We start from the raw sequence: 24,831 nt of genomic DNA on the forward strand, positions 1-24,831 counted from the left end.
TTTGTAGATTACTTCACCCACTAAAAAAAGAAAATTAAATATAGTTTGTCTGAAAATGTGTCTCACGGTACATGTGGTACTTTGAAAGGTGGATTCAATATTACCATCTGCTGCCATATTTTGATATTTAGTTCAATGAATAGAGAGGTTGCATCCTGTATAAGCAAAGGCATCAATGCATGCAATAATATCAGCAAATACTGTGAGACACTACGCAGCAAACATTGACAGGAGAACAAAACTATTTTTGCAGCTCCAGAGGAAACAGTTTGGTCTTTTACCTAAAGTGAAATAAAAATGCTTTGACGTTTTGATGGAGCTCAGGGCTCATCCCGAGGACAGCTGCTTCATTCCAAATGATTTGAACGGATAAGCATGGCATCACTGTGTTACAGCTTGTCTGAAGTACCGAATGCCTTATACGATTTGATCCTAACTGATCGGCGACAGGAACGGTAATGAATTTAAATAACAAATGAAGTTACCGCTGCTGTGCGACATCCACAAAAATGAAAACTGGCCCACAAAAACTTTGGTGAGGTCAGTGTGATTGTGGCTTTTATGCTCTCTTAAATGTTTAAGGATCGACTTTGGATATAGTGGTTGAATGCCTCTGCCAACCAGTCATGTTACAGTTTACATCAATGTCTGTCCAAAATGTCATTACTTATTTTAATCCTGCTAAACATACGTGTGACATTGTCATAATTGCTGCTGTGTTATGGCCAAAAATGTGTTTTGTGAGGTCACAGTGACCCTCAACAACCAAAATCCAATCAGTTCATCTTTTTAGTCCAAGTGGACCTTTGTGCCAAATTTGAAGAAATTTGCTCAAAGCTTTTCAGAGATGTCATGAAAATGTGATGGACGTGAGGTCACAGTGACCTTTGATCTCAAAGTTCTAACCAGTTCATCCTTGACTCCAGGTGGATGTTTGTGCCAAAGAAGAAATTGCCTCAAGGTGTTCCTCAGATATCACATTCATGAGAATGGTCAAGATCTACAGACGGCCATGGCTCTCATATTAGGCATAAAAACGCTGCAATCGAGACACTGTCCTCTGTGGCTCAGAGAAATCCTTGTTTACCTACAACAGCTACAACAACATTAAATCAAGAGCACAGATTAGTCATGTGGTGCTGCATGTATTAATTTCAAAGCTTAAATTATTACATTGTGTTAACATATATAATATATTGTTTTATCCATGACACCTTCCAGGCTATGCAGAATGCAGAAGGACAACATCTAGTTCCAGGATTAGTTTATTTCATGCTGGAAATTGTATGTACTGTACATTACAATCATGCACCTTTTATGAAGCCCATAATACATTAATATTGAAAATGACTGAATGAGAAGCATCTACATTCTATATAGAATTTCTTGTCTAATGTCATTACAAAAAAACGTGATTGTGTTTTAGATTGCTGAACAATTATCTCCACGACAGATGAAATATCTAACCATGCTGTCTGCAATCACCCAAGTTGAGAATAAATAATTGATGGTGAATTTACCCAGGAAATAAACAGCAACAGCTATTTTTTTAACCTTTTCGAAGAGTATCAAGTTGGATATTATCTTCAAGGCTCCACACACAAATTATTTTATCTTATCTGATTCTCAATATGCCTCCTTTCATAATCGCCCTTTAGTAGCTGTATATGAATCTCATGAATTGCCTCCCCCCCCCACCCCCCCACCCCTCACAATGGCTTGGGTCACAATGGCTTAACATTTTTAAAAAGTGGGTCCCCTATTTCAGATGTGTTAAACCTTTACTACTGTTAATATAGACCCATCATTTGTGTGGGTTTGTATCTGTGTGTTTGATTAGAGAAACATCCACGATAACATCCCTGCCTGTATTTCCATTTTGCAATGTCATCCTAATTCTCTGAGCGGGAGACAATCTGCGACATAGTTTTAGTTTCATTGCCAAGCCCTCCAATCCTCTTCAGACAGCTTTGTTTTGCTCATTCTCTGTCTGCTGGGAATTGTGTTCATTAACGATGTTGTAATCCCACCCCCACTCACAACTCCCCTCATTCCACTGACTTTATTATTAATCCCAGTGCCTTGGTTATATGCATGTTCTTCTTTCAATCTTGGGCCATAATCTGTTTGTGTGGGGTCATATCTGAAAACCTCTGGAACAGAAAACTAACCGACTGTCTTGTATTAACTCTTAATCTCTTCATTTATTATTAGTTAATATGATTATTTTTTGTTAATTTCATTATTTCTTCTTCCTTCTCTATTAATTGTTGCTATGCCTGACATCCCATGTCTCGCTTCTCCTCCTCTTCTGAGCCTGGAAAATGACAACATATGTTACACAGTCACACAGTATCTGTGTCTTGGGGTTAACAACCTTGCCTCCTTTGCCTTTTTCTCTCCTGTCACCTGATACTTTACAAAGAAATATATTCATTCTGACTCACACTCAGTTTTCACAATAGACATGCAGCACATGCAGCTTTGCATCCTTCAGAATTGCAAACTTATTTTGTTTTCCCAGTTTTACTGCATAGGTTTTCAGCAACACAACTTCTTGGATTGGTTTACTAAAAGGACATCATGGTTTGGCTTAAAATTACTACATAATTGAATCAAAAACACAGCAAAATTACGGTTATTGGTTATGTTAAGGTGACAAAAGTGTTTGGACAGCAGTCTCCTGGGTGAAACCCTGTGTTTTTGATCCATTCCAACCTCCTCTCTACATGGACTCATTTGAAATTAATTTGTGATACATCAAGAGCAAAAGTAATAAACAATCATTCACATTTCAGTTTAATTTGGTGGGAATGTACTTTTTAGGAGACGAGGCTGCACATTATGTGGAAGCTGCAGAAGCTTAAATGTAGTACTTTAAAAATATATATATTTACATAATTCCCTTAAAGGAATGTTGCTACGCCCTCATGGGGGTGCAGAGTTCCACCAGAACACTAGGTCTCCCTCTGTTCCTCTGAGTTTCAGGCCATGTTGGAGAGGAAGAAGAGCTAGCTGCTGGTTGGCTTACACCAAGGGCCCGGTGTAGCCTACCTGTTTAAATCTGCAGAGCTGCCAGTGTTCACCCTCTCTCTCTACCCTGATGCTGACTATTCATCCAGTGCCTGCTTAATCACAGGCCATATGCCGGCTTGCTTTGTTGCTTTGCCTTATTCTTTATTTTCCTTTGTTAAGTAGATCTACAACCTTTTTGCATTTATACTATTTTGTTAATAAATGATTCATTGTTATTCTGCAACCCCTTGTGCCTTCTCCTATTATTGTCCAGTAGTGAGCCATAGTGTGACAGTGTCTAGAAAATCTATTTATCTCATGAAAGATAATGAATAAGGGTGCACTCATACTACACCACCTGTACCGCTCCCAGGCACGATTGAGCCTAAAGTCTGGATTGTTTGGCTAATGTGATGCTCTGTTCCTTACTTAAGAACAGAACGCTTCCTCTGCCCCGGCACGCAAGAGGTGGATTTGAGTACGGTACAGTTCATGCATGAGCACATGCACGGGTACGCAATGTGGACATAGGCTGCAATCGATAGGCCGTTATTCTCATTATCGCTCAGTCTTCAACTTGGATCTCCCCCCGCTATCGAGCCAATTTATGACTGAAATTACTGTTGATGACTGTGTAGGTACACAGCTGGATTCTGGGTTGGGCTTGGGCTTCAGACTCGTGGTGGGAGCGGAACTGGAGCAGAACTGGATGTAGTGCGACGTGCCGTCCTTTTATATATATATATATATATATATATATATAAAAACATCCACTCACATGCTCTGATGGAGACTGAATGTTTACTAGAAATATGTGCAGATGTGACTTGTCAGTAAAGTTTCAGTCATGTTCTCTGTGTTGTTCTCTATTGTGATGACTTTGAGACAGCGCTTCTTGAAAACAATGTAAAGCCATGCGTGTGTCTTAATATGATGTGATGACGTCCGTAAAAGAGGCAATAGGGCCGGGGCCCATTTGGGCTTGGAGCAGTGTGAGTGCAAACTGGAGGGGGACAGGGGAGCGGGGGGGAATCGCACTGAGGCACGGGGGTCTCCTTTGGTTTGACAGTTATCAAAATATATCCTCCATCAGTATGTAAACTGGGTAATAAAGGTGTCTAAATATGCAAAGAAATGCAACATTGTTTGCAGATTAGATTACACAGAGAGAGAAAAACGTCCACATCTGTGTGTGTGTGTGTGTGTGTGTGTGTGTGCGTGTGTGTGTCTGTATGCATGTATGCATGTGCGTCATCCAGGGATTATCCAGTCATCCTGCTCTGGTCCAGCGGTGAGCCACATTACATGCTGGCTCCAGCCAGCCAGACTGAAATCCTGCACTTTTCACTTGCTGCTTCTAATTAAATGAAGCTGAAGGGTAAAATTAACTTCTACAAGACACGGCAAGAAAGCTTAGTGAACATGTGTGCAGTGAGACTTCGTGTTCGTCTTCTCTCAAATTATGTTCAGAGGGAGCATGTGCTCTCATGTGTCGTAGACTGAACATACAGTTAGTTCGGCTGCAGTCTTTGCTGGTGATTTAGGATTAAACATGATTTGAATATTTTAAGCATTAAAAACACCTGTAGTAGCAGTTGCTACTGCCTTTTTCCTTCTTCTGTGATGTCTAAATTATGCCAAGATCTGACATATGAACATGTGCTTCAGTGCTTCCCTGCCTGCGTATGGTAAATGGAGATGTTCGTATTCACATTATCACTTCAAACCTGGAATCTAATTGAATAATTTACTTTCGTTGTGATCATAATTTTATATAATTTGCATGGTCGGATCAAAGGTAAAAGTATTTATTTTCTGCTACAGCATACAAGTCTGCTGTGTCTGTGACATGGACATATTCTTTTTGTGAAGAGAATAAATACCCACAATTTGTGTCCACATAGACGCAGAGAATTAAATCAGTTAATGTCCAACTCATTGCCAAAGCAGTAGCTGTCAGCGCTCATCTTGGACCAACAGTAATACTGACTCACAGCAAGATAACAGCCGCAACACAACACAAAAACAGACTTTCAACTGCAACCTACATTAGCTCTGATCCGCAGGGAGGCGAGCTAATATAAATTGTAGTAAAAGTTTTGTAGTTGCAAAACTCACCAGAAAATGTCAGGAACAATCAGTATGCCAAACGGTATTATTCTTACCACTGTTGTCAATTTCAACTAATTAAATCTATAGCGTCTTTTCAAAATACACTTCCATCTTCACAGGAAATTCGGTTTAAACACATACCAGTAAACCAAGTACACATTACATGATTTTCAAAGTTGCTGTACCATTCACTCACACCACTTGTGAACTTGTTATCTGGAGGCTTCAAGGCATTGTGGTTTTCACACTACATGACTGAGCAGCGAAAGGGCGCCACACGCTATAAGATCTTTCACCAACAGCAATTATCGATGCAGTCTCCAAAATATGTAAGAAGTGACATGGGCATAGTCATGCTTGTTGATCAGTCACTGTAGTACATGTTATATTTATTTGTGCAATCATCCAACACAGACCAACAATTGCAAATGCAACACACAGCTAGGCTTCAGGTGAGGCGGCCCCTCCCCCTGGTTTCCCCTCAGGCTGTGTCCTGCACTCTCATTGGTAGTTGCTCCCTGACAGACAGATATTTAGCCTGCGAGATATCTGGAATGCTACCTTGTCTTGAATCTTGGGACATTTCACAGTGACTAACAACTGATTTGAATAGCAAGTGAGCACTTCAAAAATGACACACCCAACTAAAGACTAACATAACTAAATATGGTTAACTTTTTGTTTTGCAATAGACACAACTGTGAGCTCCTGGAAGAAAGTCCTTTGTCAGTTTGACTCATCCAACGTCCCTTCCATTTACCCTGTGTGAACTATCTTGCATCATCATTATCATACAGTAGGTATTTGCTTCGATCATTCAATAATGTTGCAGGTGGGTTTACATTGGAGTTAGCCTCAAGCCCGGCACATCAGACGCCGAGGGACACCAACCATCAGTATTTGAAGAGTTGGGAGTGAGACTGGGTTGGTCTCTCCTTGGCTTAAAGTTAGTTACCAGTGCAAGTTTAGTCACATTGTGTCTCCGTGCCAAAGTATTTTCAATGGAAGCCGGTGACATGAAGCTACATCAATGATGATGAGCTACAACTCAAAGTTATGCTGGCCTCAACTTGTTTTCAGCACTCCAGGAATGTTAGGATTTGAGTGTTGTTAACCTGCCTCCCTTTGATTTGTCCCTCCCTATGTAAACTTGTCACTCTGCCCAGCCAGCTGTCACATAGTTGAAAGCGATAAAAACCTGATCCCTTTTGTAACAGGAGACAGCTATGGAAAACTAGTAGGGGTGGGAATCACAGAGTGACTCACAATTTTGCCCACGATAACGATGATATGACAATACTGCGATTCTGCGATACTCAATATATTGCAAGATAATCATCTACGATGTGCATCACGATATCTGTGTATCTGAAGGAAAACAAATACCAGTGAAAATAGAATAGATTTTTAAATATATATATATATTATTACAGATGTTTGCGGCAGTGTATCGATAATGTATCGCAGCAGGGAGTATCACGATATATTGTCCCACCACTAATAGCTATTTGGGAGAACAAACATACTATTCTGTTCTGGTTTTGGTTGAGTAAGGTTTGACACACTTCCTTTGTGCTATAAATGGAGCCTTCTTTTTTCCAGAAGATCGTGGCAGACATGATTGCATCATGACATTGAGGCTTAAACATCAATATGTCATTATTCTATAACCATAGCATTTTGCAATCACATCTAAATGATTAGTTAAATCTAAATGAATGTGTCTTTAACTGGTTGCAAAGAGCCCTTCGCTTTGATCAATACTAACGTCAAAGCCTGATGATACACAGAGAATCAGGCTGAATTACACAATTTTAAACAGAGTATGTATCCTCTACCACAAGAAGCACCTACAAAATTATGTCATTATCATTTTTGTAGTTGAAAGGGTTTTTTCAAATGCTCTCACCTCACTTTTGGCCTTGTTTACAGACTGATGTATGCTAGTGGAGACACTCTCCTTCCGTTCCCTTGTTTGCCGTGAATTAGAAAACAAGAACTGGCGGGATGTGACAGCTAACATGATGACATTTTCATCTAGTAGGAGGTTGTGAAAGTTTGTTTCTATTTATAATGCTGAGAACCACAGAAACAAACATGAGCTGTATTTTAAGTTAGACTCCGGCGAGAATATTCTGAAAATCTAATTTTCCATCTGCAAGTCAGACCCCATAACAGCAAAAAGGCCAGGCAGTTAAACCCTGTCAGGAACTGCAGCACTGATGTCTGCACCCACCAAGGACTTGTAAACAAAATGTTATGAAACCAAATGCTGCAAAATCTGATCATGGTCCCCTGGCAGATTATGTTAAATTGAAGCATGCATTTTTATATAGGAAACATGGGGGAAATATACTGCAGCTTTAACAATGAATAGATTTTTGCAGGATACGTGACTAGAAGTCTAAGAGCTTTGATTTGATGTAGTACAGTGGAAAGTATGCCAGCACAGGTATTTTTTTGTTTAAATATTCCTTGAAAGAAGCTGTTTGTTTTGCCTAAAGCTAACATTAGCTAAACTGTCCAGTATGTTTAACTGTCATAGTTTGCAGTTGAGGAATATAACTAAAATTCATGGTCATTCCACCAAACCTTAAGAGACAAATCCTGCGAAGAAAAAGGAGGGCAGAATTGATGACCTTGTAGTAAATGCAAAATCATTGCCTGTATGCATTCAAAAATGTTTCGTGCATCCTCCAACCAACAATTATTTATACTGATTTTAAATTGTTGAATTTGAGGTGTATTTTAATGATCATTGGGAAGAAGTTTGCCCGCTGAATTTATCGCATCGTATTACAGAACAGACTGTGAGATTTGTCTCACCAGACAGCTGGAATTTCAAGCAGTCCCCTTCTCCTTTTCACTTATACATCTGCTTGACATTATGGTGTCGTATAAGTCGCAATGGCTTGTTTGTCAACATGTTAAAGCCGCAATAGCCGCTTTGCTATTCTTGCTCAAGTCTGCATCATTTTCATTGAGCTGTTTTTCTGGGTATTTCAGTGCACATATGCATGCCCAATACATTGTATTAAAGGATAAATGCAACAGCCATTCAAGTATTGAATTGTTGCTGGAGGCAAGGGACACTCATTCGGACTTGGCCATCAGGATGTTGGAGATAATAAGGGTATTTTTTTACAGAAGAAATTGTCAGACTGTCTCCAGCTGTCCCAAGTCATTTTCTCCAAATTCTATTAATCCAAGAATGGAAAGTCAGAATATTTACAATATGTATGAGCAGAGTTTTATGTAAGACAATGTGAATAGTAAATGTTACTCAATCTGGATCCATCTCTATTTATTAATATATTAGTTATCATTTGTGTAAATACATATTTAACACATAAATACAAGATTATGCCTGAAAAGAAATAGCTGAATATGAGCCAAAAATAAAGCTGAAATGTTTTCGGACTCCATCTCCCAGAAGTGACATCTTGTGTTTTGTGGTTCTATCCTGCAGACAGTTCATTATACACTTTCACTCCAAGTTTTCTCTGCTATCTTAGAAGAGCATGTTGTCTCAGCATATGCACATGCAACCCCTCTCTCACACAAATACCATTCTGATTCAAGGTAGGACTGGGCGAATTTAAAAAAAAATCTCAATTATTTCAAACTAATGGACAACTTTCGATTTAAACCTAGATTGTTTCTGTTTTTCTCTAAACAAACTAAAAAGACCAAGGCAAAATTTAAATATATTTTTTTTATTAACACAATAAAAATAAATTAGATTACCAAGTAGTCTAGGTCTATGTGAACAAATCACATGAATGTGTGGACCAAATGGTGTAGCATCCATTCAATAGTTGGATATTTCAGGACCTATATTTCTGGACCAAAGTGAACTGCCAAACTAAGATTCACATACCCAGGGCCAACAGCCCCCAGGCATGGCAAAACAATAATCTGTGTTGGATATTTTCCAAAAAACATTTTGCTGATGCAAAATTAGCTGTTTATCAATGTTAAATATTACATAATAGAACTGCAGGACATGTGGTGCCTCAGAGTTCTCACTTGATCAAACACATTGAACTAAAGGTAAGTAAACATTAGGACTTAAGTAAACTGCCTCAAATATGTGATGTAATTATTCTTGACGCTGCCAACACTGCCAACACTTCCTTATTCAAATTTGAAATTGTTTCAGTGGTATTCAGTGGTGGCAGCTGTTAACCGTAACAAGATTTCCCTTCAGCATGAATAAAAATACTAATTGCAACTTAATTTTAATTCACCTCGTCTACAGTTGCAACACACCAGCAGCGACAACATGCTCTGCTGTTAATGAGCAAAATAAGTATGAAAAGACCTGGGAGTTGAAATTAAGAGCTCAGCAGTTATGGGATTATTAGAACATTTGATGCCATAGTACATGAAGGTTCCCTTTAGTGGTACTAGGCAGGATGTTTGTTTTGATGTGTTCATTTCTATATTCCATATATTTTCATCACATATATCTCATACATATATGACATCATGTGAGAGAGAATTTTCTCCAAACTCTGAACACAGCATGAAGTCACCACAGACACTTTGCCTTCAATCTCTCCATCGCAGTCTCTAAAGCATGTGCTTTGGGGTTATGTTCACTCCCTTCATTTCTTTCTAATTCCTCCCCTCACTTCCATCTCCTCCCCTGATCTCCTTCATGTAAAATATCATATGGGTCTACCTTCACATTGGTCAGACATTACTAAAAGCTGGAAATTATGACTTTGTTGAATTTAACTCTTAGGGCCCTAGTTTCGTAGACCAGGCGCAGTCAGCTTTTCGGCGCAAGTGGGAAAGAGGGAGGAGAAGAAGGCGTGAGTGGGAGACGAGGAGGAGACGAGGCGTGGACTGGGATTAATACAGCCGATTCAGATCTTCACCAATCAAATGAGCTCCTCTCCTCTCCTTTAATGCATTAGGGGAGGTTCAGTGCAAGTTCTGTCACTTGACAACCCAATGACAGAAGCAGCGCCGCTGCTCCCACCACGCGCTGTGCGCGCGTATCATAATAATAACAATGCCGATATTATAAAAAACAGGAGAGAGAGAGGGAGATGTTTTGGTCCGAGAGGCTGAGTTTCCGTTACGCGTGCCATCCGCCTTTGATCTGACGTCAGATGTGACGGGACAATCTATATAGATATAAATTCACGTGTTGATTCAATTAGTTGCATTAAATAGTGTTTGTTGTGATTATTTATTGCATTTAAATGTGCCTGGAACTGTTGAAACCTGCCTGTGAGGTCTCGGTGACGTGTGCGCACTGCGTGCCGTCAGCCAAACTTCCGATCCGCCAGCTGTGATTCGCATTGAATGAATGGACTTTATTTACGCCTTGCGCCGAAAGTAGACCAGGTCGGAGCTGGCGAGCTTTCAGCGCAGTCTCGGCGAGGCTTTTTTCCCACGAAACTTCCGCTACGCCAAGCTGAATCTGCGACGCCTCCCCCTGCTGCGCCGCCACACCCATCTTGGCGCAGGCGATCCACCAAACTGCCAAACTGACCGTGCGCAAGGCTGCGCGGGTCGAAACTTGCACTGCGCCGGCTGCGCCACCCTGCGCGCCACCCTGCGCTGCGCCACGAAACTAGGGCTCATAGGGCCCTAGTTTCGTAGACCAGGCGCAGTCAGCTTTCAGCGCACCTGCGCCGTGCCGACGGGGTGTGTCCGCCTGGACTTTGCAAGTTTCGTGCACCGCGCAGGCTCGCGCAGGCACACCTCCCGTCTCGCCCACCGGCGCAAGTGGGAAAGAGGGAGGAGAAGAAGGCGTGAGTGGGAGACGAGGAGGAGACGAGGCGTGGACTGGGATTAACACAGCCGATTCAGATCTTCACCAATCAAATGAGCTCCTCTCCTCTCCTTTAATGCGTTAGGGGAGGTTTAGTGCAAGATCCGTCACTTGACAACCCGATGACAGAAGCAGCGCCGGCGCTCCCACCACGCGCATCACGCGCTGTGCGCGCGTATCATAATAATAACAATGCCCATATTATAAAAAACAGGAGAGAGAGAGGGAGATGTTTTGGTCCGAGAGGCTGAGTTTCCGTTACGCGTGCCATCCGCCTTTGATCTGACGTCAGATGTGACGGGACAATCTATATGGATATAAATTCACGTGTTGATTCAATGAGTTGCATTAAATAGTGTTTGTTGTGATTATTTATTGCATTTAAATGTGCCTGGAACTGTGGAAACCTGCCTGTGAGGTCTCGGTGACGTGTACGCACTGCGCGCCGTCCGCCAAACTTCCGATCCGCCAGCTGTGATTCGCATTGAATCAATGGACTTTATTTACGCCTTGCGCCCTGCGCCGAAAGTAGACCAGGTCGGAGCTGGCGAGCTGGCGAGCTTTCAGCGCAGTCTCGGCGAGGCTTTTTGCCACGAAACTTCCGCTACGCCAAGCTGAATCTGTGACGCCTCCCCCTGCTGCGCCGCCACACCCATCTTGGCGCAGGCGATCTACCAAACTGCCAAACTGACGGTGCGCAAGGCTGCGCGGGTCGAAACTTGCACTGCGCCAGCTGCGCCACCCTGCGCCGCCCTGCGCTGGTCTACGAAACTAGGGCCCATAGTCTTCATCTTGTTATTTCTCATATACATACCTTTCAGGTGCTTTGCTGTTGAAACAATAACAGCTTCAGACCAACTGGAATGTGATAACTGTGCCATATTTATTTCCTACATAACTACACAGCTCATCCCCCACTGTGCAGCCTCTTAAGTCTGGAGGCCAGGTTGTAGACTAGCTAAGCTGCAGCACAGGGAATTATTCATGTCTGGCAGAACCAAAAAGTTGGCATAAAACTAGCACGACAAGATGTCTTGATGCACCTAAGGAGAGCATTCAAACCTCAAAAAAGGCCTGCTATCTAGTGCTTTCCTTTCAATGACAACACAAACTGCTTGGGATTTAGGATTGATGTAGATTAGGGAAAAAAGAAGCTATGACATTTCAACATTATAGTACAGTTATGGGTTTCGATAGTTATTGAGTGCATTATCCAAAGTGCCAAAGTTAGACACCATCATATTTTAAAGAGCTCTATAAACCCTTCTATCCTACTAGTGCACAGCACTCTCAGAATGTAGGGTTTCTTGTCGTTCCACTCATGCCCTCTTATGGGCATTGCAGGGCATTTAATTCTTGTTCTGTTGGACCTAACTGCAGCCTTTGACACTGTGGACCACAACACCTTATTGGCTCGGTTACACCGCCTAGTGGGTATCCGTGGTACTGCTCTACTGTGGCTAAAATCATATCTGGCTGACAGAAGCATGAGCGTAAGCCTTGGGAATTTGGAGTCTAGCTCTGCTCCACTGTTGTATGGGGTTCCACAGGGGTCCATTCTAGGGCCGCTGCTTTTTTCCTTGTATTTATTACCCCTGGGCTCCATCCTGAGAAAGCATGGCATCGCTTTTCATTGCTATGCCGATGATAGTCAGATATACATGCCTCTGAAGAAAACAAATGGGTTCTTCCTCACACCACTTCTGTCATGTCTCGAAGACATCAACTTTTTAAATTTTAACGAAAATAAAACAAGTGATGGTGTTTGGCCCAAGCAGCTCTCGTGAACCAGCTCTCGTGAACCCTCGCCCATTGACTTGGGCCCTTTGACAGACTATGTAAAGCCAACGGTCACAAGCTTGGGTTTTAAAATGGACAGTGATTTTAAATTGGATCGGCAAATTAGTTCTGTAGTGAAGTCCAGCTTCTTTCAGATTAGGCAGCTGGCAAAGGTGAAGCCTTTCCTTGCACAAAAGCACTTTGAGACAGTAATCCACGCCTTCATAACATCTCGGCTGGATTACTGTAATGCACTTTATTTTGGAGTCAGCCAGTCCTCCCTCGCACATCTCCAGCTGGTGCAAAATGCAGCCGCTCGCCTCCTAACTGGAGCGCGTAAGAGGGAGCACATAACTCCAGTCCTGGCCTCCCTCCACTGGCTGCCTGTGCATTTTAGAGTCCATTTTAAGATTCTTTTATTTGTTTTTAAGTCTTTAAATGGGCTTGCCCCCCCTTACCTCTCTGAGCTCCTTCAACCCTACGCTCCTGCTCGGTGCCTCAGGTCAGCCGACCTGCTGCTCCTGGAGGTACCGAGGTCCAAAAGGAAGCTCAGACGGGACAGAGCTTTCTCCACTGCTGCCCCAAAACTTTGGAATGAGCTACCATTTTACATTAGACAAGCCTCCTCACTGTCCATTTTTAAAACCAGTCTTAAAACCCATTTTTATTCCCTGGCTTTCAACTCCACATGAGACTTTACTCTTGTTTTAGTGTTTTTATGGCCCTGCTTTGATTTATTGTTTTATTGTTTCTAATTGCTTTTAAAAACAATGAAATACCTGTTTTACAGTCTGTTTTATTTATTTTAGTGTTTTAATTGTTTTATGTCTCTGTACAGCACTTTGTTTTCAACTATGGTCGTTTTAAAGTGCTATATAAATAAAGTTGAGTTGAGTTGAGTTGAGAATTTACGCTAATTAGGGACAACTGCCACGTGCAAGTCGACAGTGGGATTTATCATGGCTGTGCTACCATATCTGCGGTTTAAGGACACCTCACAAATCCAATGTAGACTTTTCTTATAACCTTTCTTAAGAACAAATTTAAGAAAATAAAAGAAAGATTAAGATATTGGTGAATGAGGCCAAATGAATCTTGATTAATAATAACAATAAATAAATAATAAATACACTTTTATAAAGGACATTCTTTTTTTAAACTCAAAAATACATTTTTATAAAAAGACACCGTCCCAGACAGCCTTATTTCCTCAGGCAGGTTCCAGAGCCCCGGGCCTTGATCGTTAAAGCTCTGTCCCCTTTAGTTCTCATCCTAGACTCTGGAAAAGCAAGTAGACTGCCTGAGGATTGCAAATGACATAAAGCTTCATAAGGGATTCAAAGTTCGAAAATGTACTACGGAGCCAGGTCATGACGAGCCTTAAAAGTAATCAATAAAATATAAACAGGGCGGTACAACTGAGTGTGTAATCACCAATGAAAAGAGATACCATAAATATTACGTACAAAACTGGTCCAAGAATTGACCCTTGAAGCTCACCGTACTTGATATGGGTAAAAGACGACATAGTTACGAATGAAGTCACAGAACTTCTTTTTCGACAGATATGAGAACCAGTACCAGATACGCCCACTCTATCAAAGAATAACATGATGAACACAAAACTGCATCAGCATTCATTAAGAGGTCATTTGTCATTTTGAGAAGGGCCGTCTGAGTACTATGATGTTTAACAAAAAACAACCAAAAACACTTTCATGGCAGCAAGAAGCTGCCTTGAAACTGTTTTTCAAGCATCTTAAAAATAAAAGGCAGTTTGGAGAACGGATGATAATTATCTAAAAAGGAAGGATAAATCCCAGGTTTTTAATCTAAGTAACATTATTCAGTGTTGGACTCAAAAGTGAATTGTCCAACAGAGGATGGTGACAGCGACCTCCAAAATGGAAGTCAGCAGGTGCACAGACAGGCTCAGGAGGCAAAAACAGTTCAGTAGTCTGTGTGACAAAGGACGGAGGATACGGGCAGTGATGACTGAGGAGTTAGTATGGAGAAAGTCTCCAAGGGTGGTTGGACCACCGGAAAAACGAATAAACTCACGATGATCAGGTGACTGAAATGTGGCAGGCAGCCTCGTGGACCAGCAGACAGACACCAAGAAACACAGGAGGAGGAAGGAATCTTGGTGAGGGACAGAAGGCTGAAGGAGTTTACTGGGACAGAGACAAGGAGGGATAGACAAGATGAAGCAGGGTCGAAACCTTGAGATCAATCTGACAATAACTGCTGGCATGGATAAGATGATAATCTGGCAATGAGTGTAGGAGTGAGTGCAGTTTATTTACAGGGTTGATTGATGAGCTGACTGTGACACTGAGACACAACCAGTAAACAATAAGCTATTCAAAATAAAAAAGCAAGTGGGGCCCAATGCAGTCCATTACATCCAATAAAAATGTTGTTGGGATAATGTCAAGAGGGTTGACAGATATCGCAGTATGATAACAACTTTCCACAGTCAGCCTCATAATTAGCAGAATCACATGGAGAGGCTGGGTTTACTAACTGGTCAACAGTGTAACATAGAATTCTGGGATTGCGCTTATGGGAAAAAAATACATTCAGAAAAATTGCATGTTCATGCATTTTTCCACCAACTTATTCTACAGCAGTAGTAACTCTTTCATAGTCAAAATGGACCTGCATACTTGATTGCTTCCATCTATGCTTTTCTGCATTTTCTTTTATATCTCCAAATACTGTCATGTAACCAAGGCTGTATTCTAGTCATTGAGTGATATCTATTCTTAAGTGGGGCAATGCCATGTGAGGAACACATGGAATTAAACAAATGGAGGGGGTTAAAACAGTACTAGCAGCCTGTAGTTCACAGTTAATAACAATACATTGCCGATCATACACAAGTTTTGCTCAACACATGTGGTTGAAAGTTCCATCCATCCATCATCTACTGCTTATCCTATATTCGGGGGGGGTACACCCTGGACAGGACGCCAGTCCATCAAAGGGGTGACATGTAGAGACAGACAACCATTCACACTCACATTCACACCTACTGGCAATTTAGAGTCATCAATGAACCTATCCCCAGCCTGCATGTCTTCAGACAGTGGGAGGAAGCCGTACCCGGAGAGAACCCACATTAATACGGGGAGAACATGCAAATTTGTTTGTGATATTTAAAAAAAAGAAACTCATCAACATGAATATTATAACAAATACAAATAACAATCAATTCTATCATAATCAATTCCAGCAAATATGACTGGGAGTTTGAAAGACCCATGCAAAATGAGTACAGGAATCTTAAAACTATGTGAAACATCGCTAGACAACAGAGGGGTTCCATGTATATAGGGGGACCTCCTGAGATTGATGGTTGATGAAAGAGGTGGTGAAAAAAAGCAGCTAGGGACACTCAGTGTCAGTAGTGCCCTCAAAGATGTATTCCGTCACTGTTAAAATAGGATTACGTGAGGTCTGACTGCAGCAAAGTGTGGAGGCAAAGCAACCGGCTGAAACACCCTTTGCCTCTGTTGAGGAAGAACTTGTGAGAACGTTGGCCACCACTGGAGTGGAGCAGTGATGGGAGTGGGACAGATCGGTTGCATTCTGGCTGACACACCTGGAGGAGTGAGAGTGCTTCGATAGTGGGAAAACTCCCAAATGAGCTTGTCTTTGTCTCTAAACTCAGCTTTCCTTCAGTTTTGAGATGGTAAGATGGCAAGATCAAGTCCGTAAACACCGTTAAAGGTGTTAAAAGCATAACATCCACTATAAAAGTGCTTAAAGCTTGCAACTAACTAGCCAAGCCACCGGGCTAAAAACAACTTCTGAATTTGCATTAACATACACACCTTCAGTTTCTGTTTTGAACATCTGCTGGGAAATTAAAGTTGTTGGTTAATTTTGATTTATTACTGCACATACACTGATTTATGTACTGAAATAAATCAAAAGTACTGCAATCTGTGTAGCCGTTTTTCAGACATGAGGCCCAATGGACCAATTTGCTTCATGCCCTCAGAATGATGCTTCAACTTCAAGGCAACAAGAGAAAGACAAAGGTTAAAATCATTATCTCAAATTTTAACCTGCATGGCCCGGCAACAGCAAAGAACAAAGCCAGTGAGAGAAACAAAGAGAGGGAAGAGAAAGAACTAAAGAGAGATGGAGGGGGCCTCTACTAACAATGTAATAAGAATAACCTGTTAATTTACTTCCCTACATGGCTATTTAATCTCCACAGGGGAGGGAGGGAGGAAGAGAGAGGAAGGACTCCTGCTGTCCTAGCTCACTCCCTCTCACTCTGCTGTAAACATCCAAGCTAAAAAAGTGTTTGTCTTTTTTAGGGGGAAAACATTAAGGAATACAATATTGCATGTCATATTTTTCTTCTCTCAAAGACTGTTTGTAACAAACATAATGCACAGTGTTTTTTTTTTGTCAGTGTCAACATCAATTTAAAATGTAAAATCAAACCACAGCTATACCACCAGCATGGCAATACCGCCGCATTTATATGCAAATAGTTTCAGATGGTTGCATCATTGTATTCATTTATTCAAATGTGTATTTTTTTTTCAGCAGTTTCTGTTTTAGCCATATCTCAGCTCTCAGTTCTCTCTCTTGTAAATTACTGAGAAAACTAAATAGCATTGATGCCCAAGGTTGTTGCCTCTTTTTTTTGCTCTGATAAAGTGAAAGGAAGATTAAAAATAAACTGTTTTTCATCTCCACTAATTCCTTCAGGCGCTGCCTCCTCTGGGCATGCAGCTATCAACATTTTGAACTATCATAATGGAACTAGAATAACGAGAGTAATTTATTGCATGTTTTTTTATACAAAGCGATGGCTTGCTACTAAACTCAACCCCCTTAGGCACTGTTGTGGATACGCAGCTCATTCTCCTCACCTGTAGCCATGCTGAGTGTCCACGCACACGCCACCATTGAAGCATGGGTTTCTGGGATATGCGGTGCAGGGGTGATGGGACTGCTCTCTTCCTGGACAGGAACATGCGGCTGTGGACTCCACAGTCACTGACACAAGACTCATGGTACCACAATCCACGACTGTAGGTGTGTCCCGCACATTCAATACATTGGTGCAGCCGCCGGACCCAGAACACTCAGAGCTAGGACACTCGTCAACCCGGACCTGGAACACACTGACCTGCAGGAATGACTGGAGCTGGATGGAGAAAGACAGAGAAGAAGAAAGCAGGTATTGGCTTGGGCATTGACATGATATTGGTGAAACACAAGGTGAAAGTTGTGCTTATAGCTGTAACCACTGCAGAGCCCTTCACCAGCCCGTTCACCTAAACATTTCGTTCCAATACAACTAAATTGCATTGTGATTTATGTGTGTTTGAATGTGTCACATGACTACATAGGAGGTCAGAAGGGTGGTGGATGGGTCAAAAAACAGAGGGCTTTCACCCAGAAGACTGCCTGTTCATGTTCTGTCTGAACCAAGTACTTGTGTTGCCCAAACATAGAGAATGAGCAGGTTTAAGTATTTTGTGTTGGTTAAATTTCCTAGTAATTTTAAGAGAACAGCAACCGTAATCCGGTAGATAATATGCTTTCTTTGAAACAGAATTGACAGTGCAGTTTTTGTAGGGGGCAGGTTTGCCTGCACTGAGTTGAAATGGCATAGTAAGTACTGACTCAGTGAAACACACAAAGGCACATGCATTAAAGTGGAGCCATGGTACAACCCGTTCTCACTGCAAACGTGTCAATTAATGCAGCTTGTTCAATGCTCCTTGGTGTCAGGCAGAGCAACAGACATAGTATAAAGAATGAGATAGTCCACATGGGAAGGGAGGGAGGATGGGTCAAAGACACACAGGACTTTTTTCCAGGAGGCTGCTGTTAGTGTCATGTGAGACTAAAATTAAACATTGAAATTTTGTTACATCAGTTGAAAGTAACTTAAATTGTGAGTGTCGATAGTCACGTCAGTCGTTAGTCATTCCAGTGAACAGCAACCATGCTGTTTTCTTACACCTAACTGTTTGTTGCCTAAACCTAACTTCCTGTGAATTTTGAAAATATGCTATGCATAAAATGAGAGTAAATTTTAGATACACCTTTGCCTGGCATGTGCAGTGACATGTCTAGTGACGCTAGAGGTGAACATAGAGCATCATCGGTTTTAGCACTGACCAAGCTGAATTTTTTGACACATTGTGAAAACATGTTGCCTGGTACCTCTTCAGCTACCAGTCCACACTGTCGCTGTAAACCAGTCTACTCCACCCTCTGGTTCCGAAGCCATGTCCCTATGGACTCAGGTACTGCTCAATTTAAGTTCACTATTTTGTAGACCAGAAGTGCTTAATACTATAATACCACATTAAATGTAAACTGGGTATGTGCTTTACACGGTCCATAGAACATCAGTAGAACTTCCTCCTATGTTTTGACAGACAAAACAAACCAGCCAAGCCAATGATAATGAGAATAGCGCCATGCCGAATCAATCATGTGGCTGAAATAGAGTTACGGCCACGTCAAGTTAGGTTCAAGAGTGAAGGAGCAGCAGCCGGCAGCAGCAGACTATGCTAATGTCTACAACGGCAATGTCAGCCAATTAAAAGAAAACAAGACATCAGAACATGTTAAATGGAGCGCGACAGAAGAAGACACCTTAACAAGGCCCAAGACACAAAAGACGAGGACATCAAAAGATGGTCCGAGGAATTTGCTAGTGTGGAGATATTTTGGATATTTAGAGTCCTACTAGAAGCAGAGTAGTAGCAATGCAGACTGTGTGGAAAGCATGTTCCCACAAAGTCAGGTAACACCACCAACCCTTGTGCCATCTGCAGCACAATGCAGGACTTTACAGTCCCAGACCCAAGAAAACACCACGGGTCCTTCTAGAACCAGCAGTGTAATGCGCAACAACAACAGACCATAATGTTTCAGTCTCCAGCGCCATGCTTTACAGTTAAACAACCAACAGTAAAGTAGCCTTTAGCTTATTTTCTTTTGAAAGCTGCTTGAATCTGTACTGAGGATACAGGATTTGTTTTGTCTGTTTATTTGTGGGAATGTTTCCCAATAATTTAAAACCATTTGACTCTATACAAAGGTATGTAAGTAATATTTAGTTGTCCATTTTTTTGTGTTCTGTAAAGCTTTAAACTTCTGACTGGTCAGAAATACGATTTTATCCATTGTATTTATTTGAAATACAGTTTTATAATCTAGTTCTACAATGTTTGTGTCATTCTCAACTTCAGAGAGAAAATAAATATTGTTTAAACCCAAACTAAATTTATCTTCACTTAGGAATAAAAAGGAACCATTGAGCTTGACAGATATTAATTAAGAAACATTTTAAGAATGTTTTTATATTTTGATACATATCGAGATCAACTGATATGAAAAAAAATATTGTGAAAAGATTTTCTTTCCATATCGCCCTATGTAACACCAATTACATAGGGCATGCATTGATAGTAATGCATTTCTAATCTAATTTTTACAGACCAATAAACACGTGCATAAGGTCCAATACACAGACAAACAACAGAATGCTGATGTGGAATGTGCAGATTAAATGGGAGTACAGTCGGCACTTTACGTGTAAGAACTCAAGCTGGTTTTCTGCACTAGTTCCTGAAGAAGTGGGCTAAATGGTGATGAGGCAGAAAGGAAACCGTGACTCTCTAGGTTGAGCAGTGACAAAGCACTTAAAGGGAAAATGGAAATATTATTGAATATGCACTGTGTGATGGAAATTTTTAATTTAGTGGTTTATTATAGGTTAATTAGGTTGAGTAGTTTTGACTTATAATATTCCAGTGTCTTGAGGTTACCTGTATTCTGCACTGATGTTATGTGTTACATAAGTTGTAGAATCAACGTTGTAACACCAGTGCAGCTGGCAGGTCAATATGGACCTATAGTCACTGATGAATGGCTCCAACACCACATCCTGGACAAACAACACAAACAACAGAACAATGCTTCCCTGATGACATACCACTAACAACTGTATAAAAAGCTCTTCTCAAGACTGAAGAATTGTCAGACTCTGCCATCTGGCCAGATGGTTTGCTCGGAAGCTGTATGTTGGTGACACGGTCCGCTTGGACATCGTGTTTGCGAGGGCTTTGACTCATTAGACTTTGTCTGTTTACAGTCTTTCTGTAGGAACTGCTAGCCTGTTTTGGAGTCTTTATTTAATAAATGACGCAAAGCTCTTTTAGGAGTAGTATTCTTATTTCTCACTAGGAAATCATAAACCGATTGCCCACACATACTGTAGTGTTGTGGTGTATGTGGGTTGGTGTGTTTGTGCTTGGATGTGCTGTGCATGCTGGATAGAGCAACACTGGTCAATGAGATTTCTACATGTATGGAGAGTACGTATCCACAGGGGCATAGAAACACATGCACACACTCTCAAACACAATTACATGTACATGAACACTCAGGGCCCTAGTTTCGTAGACCAGGCGCAGTCAGCTCTCAGCGCACCTGCGCCACGCCGACGGGGTGTGTCCGCCTGGACTTTGCAAGTTTCGTGCACCGCGCAGGCTCGCGCAGGCACGCCTCCCGTCACTCCCACCCGCGCAAGTGGGAAAGAGGGAGGAGAAGAAGGCGGGAGTGGGAGACGAGGAGGAGACGAGGCGTGGACTGGGATTAATACAGCCGATTCAGATCTTCACCAATCAAATGAGCTCCTCTCCTCTCCTTTAATGCGTTAGGGGAGGTTCAGTGCCAGATCCGTCACTTGACAACCCGATGACAGAAGCAGCGCCGCCGCTCCCACCACGCGCATCACACGCTGTGCGTGTGTATCATAACAATAACGATGCCTATTATAAAAAAACCGGAGAGAGAGAGAGGGAGATGTTTTGTTCCGAGAGGCTGAGTTTCCGTTACGCGTGCCATCCGCCTTTGATCTGACGTCAGATGTGACGGGACAATCTATATAGATATAAATTCACGTGTTGATTCAATTAGTTGCATTAAATAGTGTTTGTTGTGATTATGTATTGCATTTAAATGTGCCTGGAACTGTGGAAACCTGCCTGTGAGGTCTCGGTGACGTGTGCGCACTGCGCGCCGTCAGCCAAACTTCCACTCCGCCAGCTGTGATTCGCCTTGAATGAATGGACTTTAGTTACGCCTTGTGCCTTGCGCCGAGAGTAGACCAGGTCCGAGCTGGCGAGCTTTCAGCGCAGTCTCGGCGAGGCTTTTTGCCATGAAACTTCCGCTACGCCAAGCTGAATCTGTGACGCCTCCCCCTGCTGCGCCGCCACACCCATCTTGGCGCAGGCGATCCACCAAACTGCCAAACTGACCGCGCGCAAGGCTGCACGTGTCGAAACTTGCATTGCGCCGGCTCCGCCACCCTGCGCTGCGCCACGAAACTAGGGCCCTCAATGTGAATCATGTTGAACCACAAGAGGGTCAGTTTATCTTCAATGTTCTGGACTGATTGGGTCTCATCCGGTGTGACTGGATTGCACTCGCTAACCATAGAATTCATGTCTATTCCACTTATTCCACCAAATGCTCTGTGCTGCAGTGGCTGCGACTTTGATATGGGTTTTATTTTAATGTTCACTGTTCTTGCTGACTAATATCTGATATCACTTGGGCTTTAAACACTACATTTTCCAAAATAAAAAGTATTTATTCTATTCTATTACATAGTTATTCTATATTATATTATATTCCCCTTGAGAATAGGCCCTAACAATAATAATTATTATTAAGTATTAACAATTAACTAATAATAATATTTATTTATTATTATTATTATACTTATTATTATACTTATTATTATTATTATTATTATTATTATTATTATTATTATTATTCAACATTTTGTAAATACGACTATTCACATTCAAAACCGTTATAAATTCTTCAGGCAGTCCAAAGCACAGCTGCTCTTATAGAGAAAGCACCTCTAGTAATAGCATCTAAGGCTGTGCGGCTCATCAAGAGTTAGCTATATAGCTAGGGGCCATTCCTTTCTGTGCATTAAAAACAAGAAGTAAAGTCTTCAAATCAATTCTGAATCTTACTGGTAGCCAGTTTAGATATACAAAGACTGGGGTAATATGATCTCTACATTAAGTGCAAGTAAAAATAGCTGCTACATGTTCTACTAAAGATATAAACTGAGGCAGGTAGAGAGAGAGTTGCAATAGTAATAGAGATGAAATATAATTAAATGAATTAACTAATCTGAATCAGCTTGAGCAAAACACATTTTCGATACATTTCTGTGATGAAGGAAGCAGGACTGCACAACTTTGAAAGGCAGATCACTTTCAAATATCCCTCACATGTTTTTGGCCAAAGGCTTTATATTAGATGATCGCCTCGATTATATAAAATAGCCAGATTGGATTCAAATGCTTCTGTAGGCTTTAATGATTCGGGTAGCACAACCTTGTGCAGATTCAATTAAACACAGAAGGGGGTTGTGTGGGACTTTAATGATATAAATGTTGCCTAGAGTATATTGTTAGTTTATGGATATAAACCCTCTTCCACAGGACTCTTTTGGCATTGAGTGTTGGGATTGATCAAGCAAACAAGCCGTAGAGTTGGTGTTTGAAAAGTCAGTGAATCGGTTTATATTACAGTGAAGAAAGGGCAAAGAGTGGTTTCACTCATAGGAGCAATTAGTGCCCTGGAAGGGCTGTCTTACTCACCATAACACATATAATGTGTCTCCAGCGCAACAGAAATGGGAGCACCAGAAAATCATGGTTCAGACAGCTAAGTTAAGAAAATAAAAGAGAAAATAATGTTTGCTTACCCTTTAAAAAGCTCAGCATATTATGTCGTAATGATGTATCAATGGATGTGTCCGAAATCACTCACTTGCTATTATATAGTGCGTTCACCATGTTGTGTTATGCCTAAATAATGGACTAATTTTTTTTCAAACCAAACCAAATACATCGTACATGCAACACAAAAAAGACACCACCACAAAATACAAAACAAATACAATACAGACATCAACAAACTCATGGAGACTTTGAAAGGGGATGGAAAATATGGAGCTAGAACAGTCTCATAATTCATAAATGCACACAGAAATTCATAAATGCACAAAAAAGATTTACAAATGTATTTGGGGATTTGTATATACATGTGACTCAAAACACAAATACATTTTCAATGCACACACAAATATGTTTCATTTCATATGTAAGTAAAAAATATTCACATATAAAAAACAAGATTCATAAACATATTTCCAATGCACACACAAATCTAAAACAAAATCACAAATACATGAATCTTAAAGTATTTGCAATCTTCATCAAATACGCATTTGGGGCTTGTTACATTCATATATGAACTGTTGGACCTGTATTTACAAAGTGCTTTTAATTTGTAAACCTCCCTGCATTTGTGTGTGAAACTTTTGAGACTCCCCTGACGTGACTCTGATCCACAAATGCGTTTTTTCTAAGAGGAGGTTGTCTGTAGCCAATCAGATGTCTCCCTCCTTTACAGCCAATCACGTGAGTGTCTCCCCAGAATGAGGGACTAAATTACTTCCATAAAATGCTTCTTTATAAAAGAAAAATAGATATTTATATAACTGTACACCTAATCTATACAGCATAAAGACAGGGAGCACAGGAAGAAGGGAAATTATCTCCAGAAATAAGGTCGATTCTGGCTCTAGCACCCATATCCCTCCAACGCAACGCACTCACGTGATTGGCTGTAAAGGAGGGAGACATCTGATTGGCTACAGACAACCTCCTCTTAGAAAAAACATTTGTGGATCAGAGTCACGTCAGGGGAGTCTCAAAAGTTTCACACACAAATGCAGGGAGGTTTACAAATTAAAAGCACTTTGTAAATACAGGTCCAACAGTTCATATATGAATGTAACAAGCCCCAAATGCGTATTTGATGAAGATTGCAAATACTTTAACATTCATGTATTTGTGATTTTTTTTTAGATTTGTGTGTGCATTGGAAATATGTTTATGAATCTTGTTTTTTATATGTGAATATTTTTTACTTACATATGAAATGAAACATATTTGTGTGTGCATTGAAAAGGTATTTGTGTTTTGAGTCACATGTATATACAAATCCCCAAATACATTTGTAAATCTTTTTTGTGCATTTATTAA

The 24,831-nt window shown here is 41.0% G+C and overlaps 1 protein-coding gene across 1 annotated transcript in view; it reads right to left on the reverse strand.

Annotated features, from left to right (window-relative positions):
• Window positions 1-24,831, reverse strand: part of LOC311012116 (neural-cadherin) — a gene marked incomplete at its 5' end in the record, with an annotated part of 428,889 nt that overhangs the window by 121,710 nt on the left and 282,348 nt on the right. The window contains one exon of the mRNA XM_084007453.1: window positions 17,596-17,873. Within this exon, the coding sequence (XP_083863579.1) occupies window positions 17,596-17,873 (278 nt within the window). The remainder of the gene's footprint in view (window positions 1-17,595; window positions 17,874-24,831) is intronic.

Source organism: Eutrigla gurnardus (genome assembly GCF_963514095.1).
Source record: "Eutrigla gurnardus genome assembly, chromosome: 1".
NCBI classification, from domain to species: domain Eukaryota; kingdom Metazoa; phylum Chordata; class Actinopteri; order Perciformes; family Triglidae; genus Eutrigla; species Eutrigla gurnardus.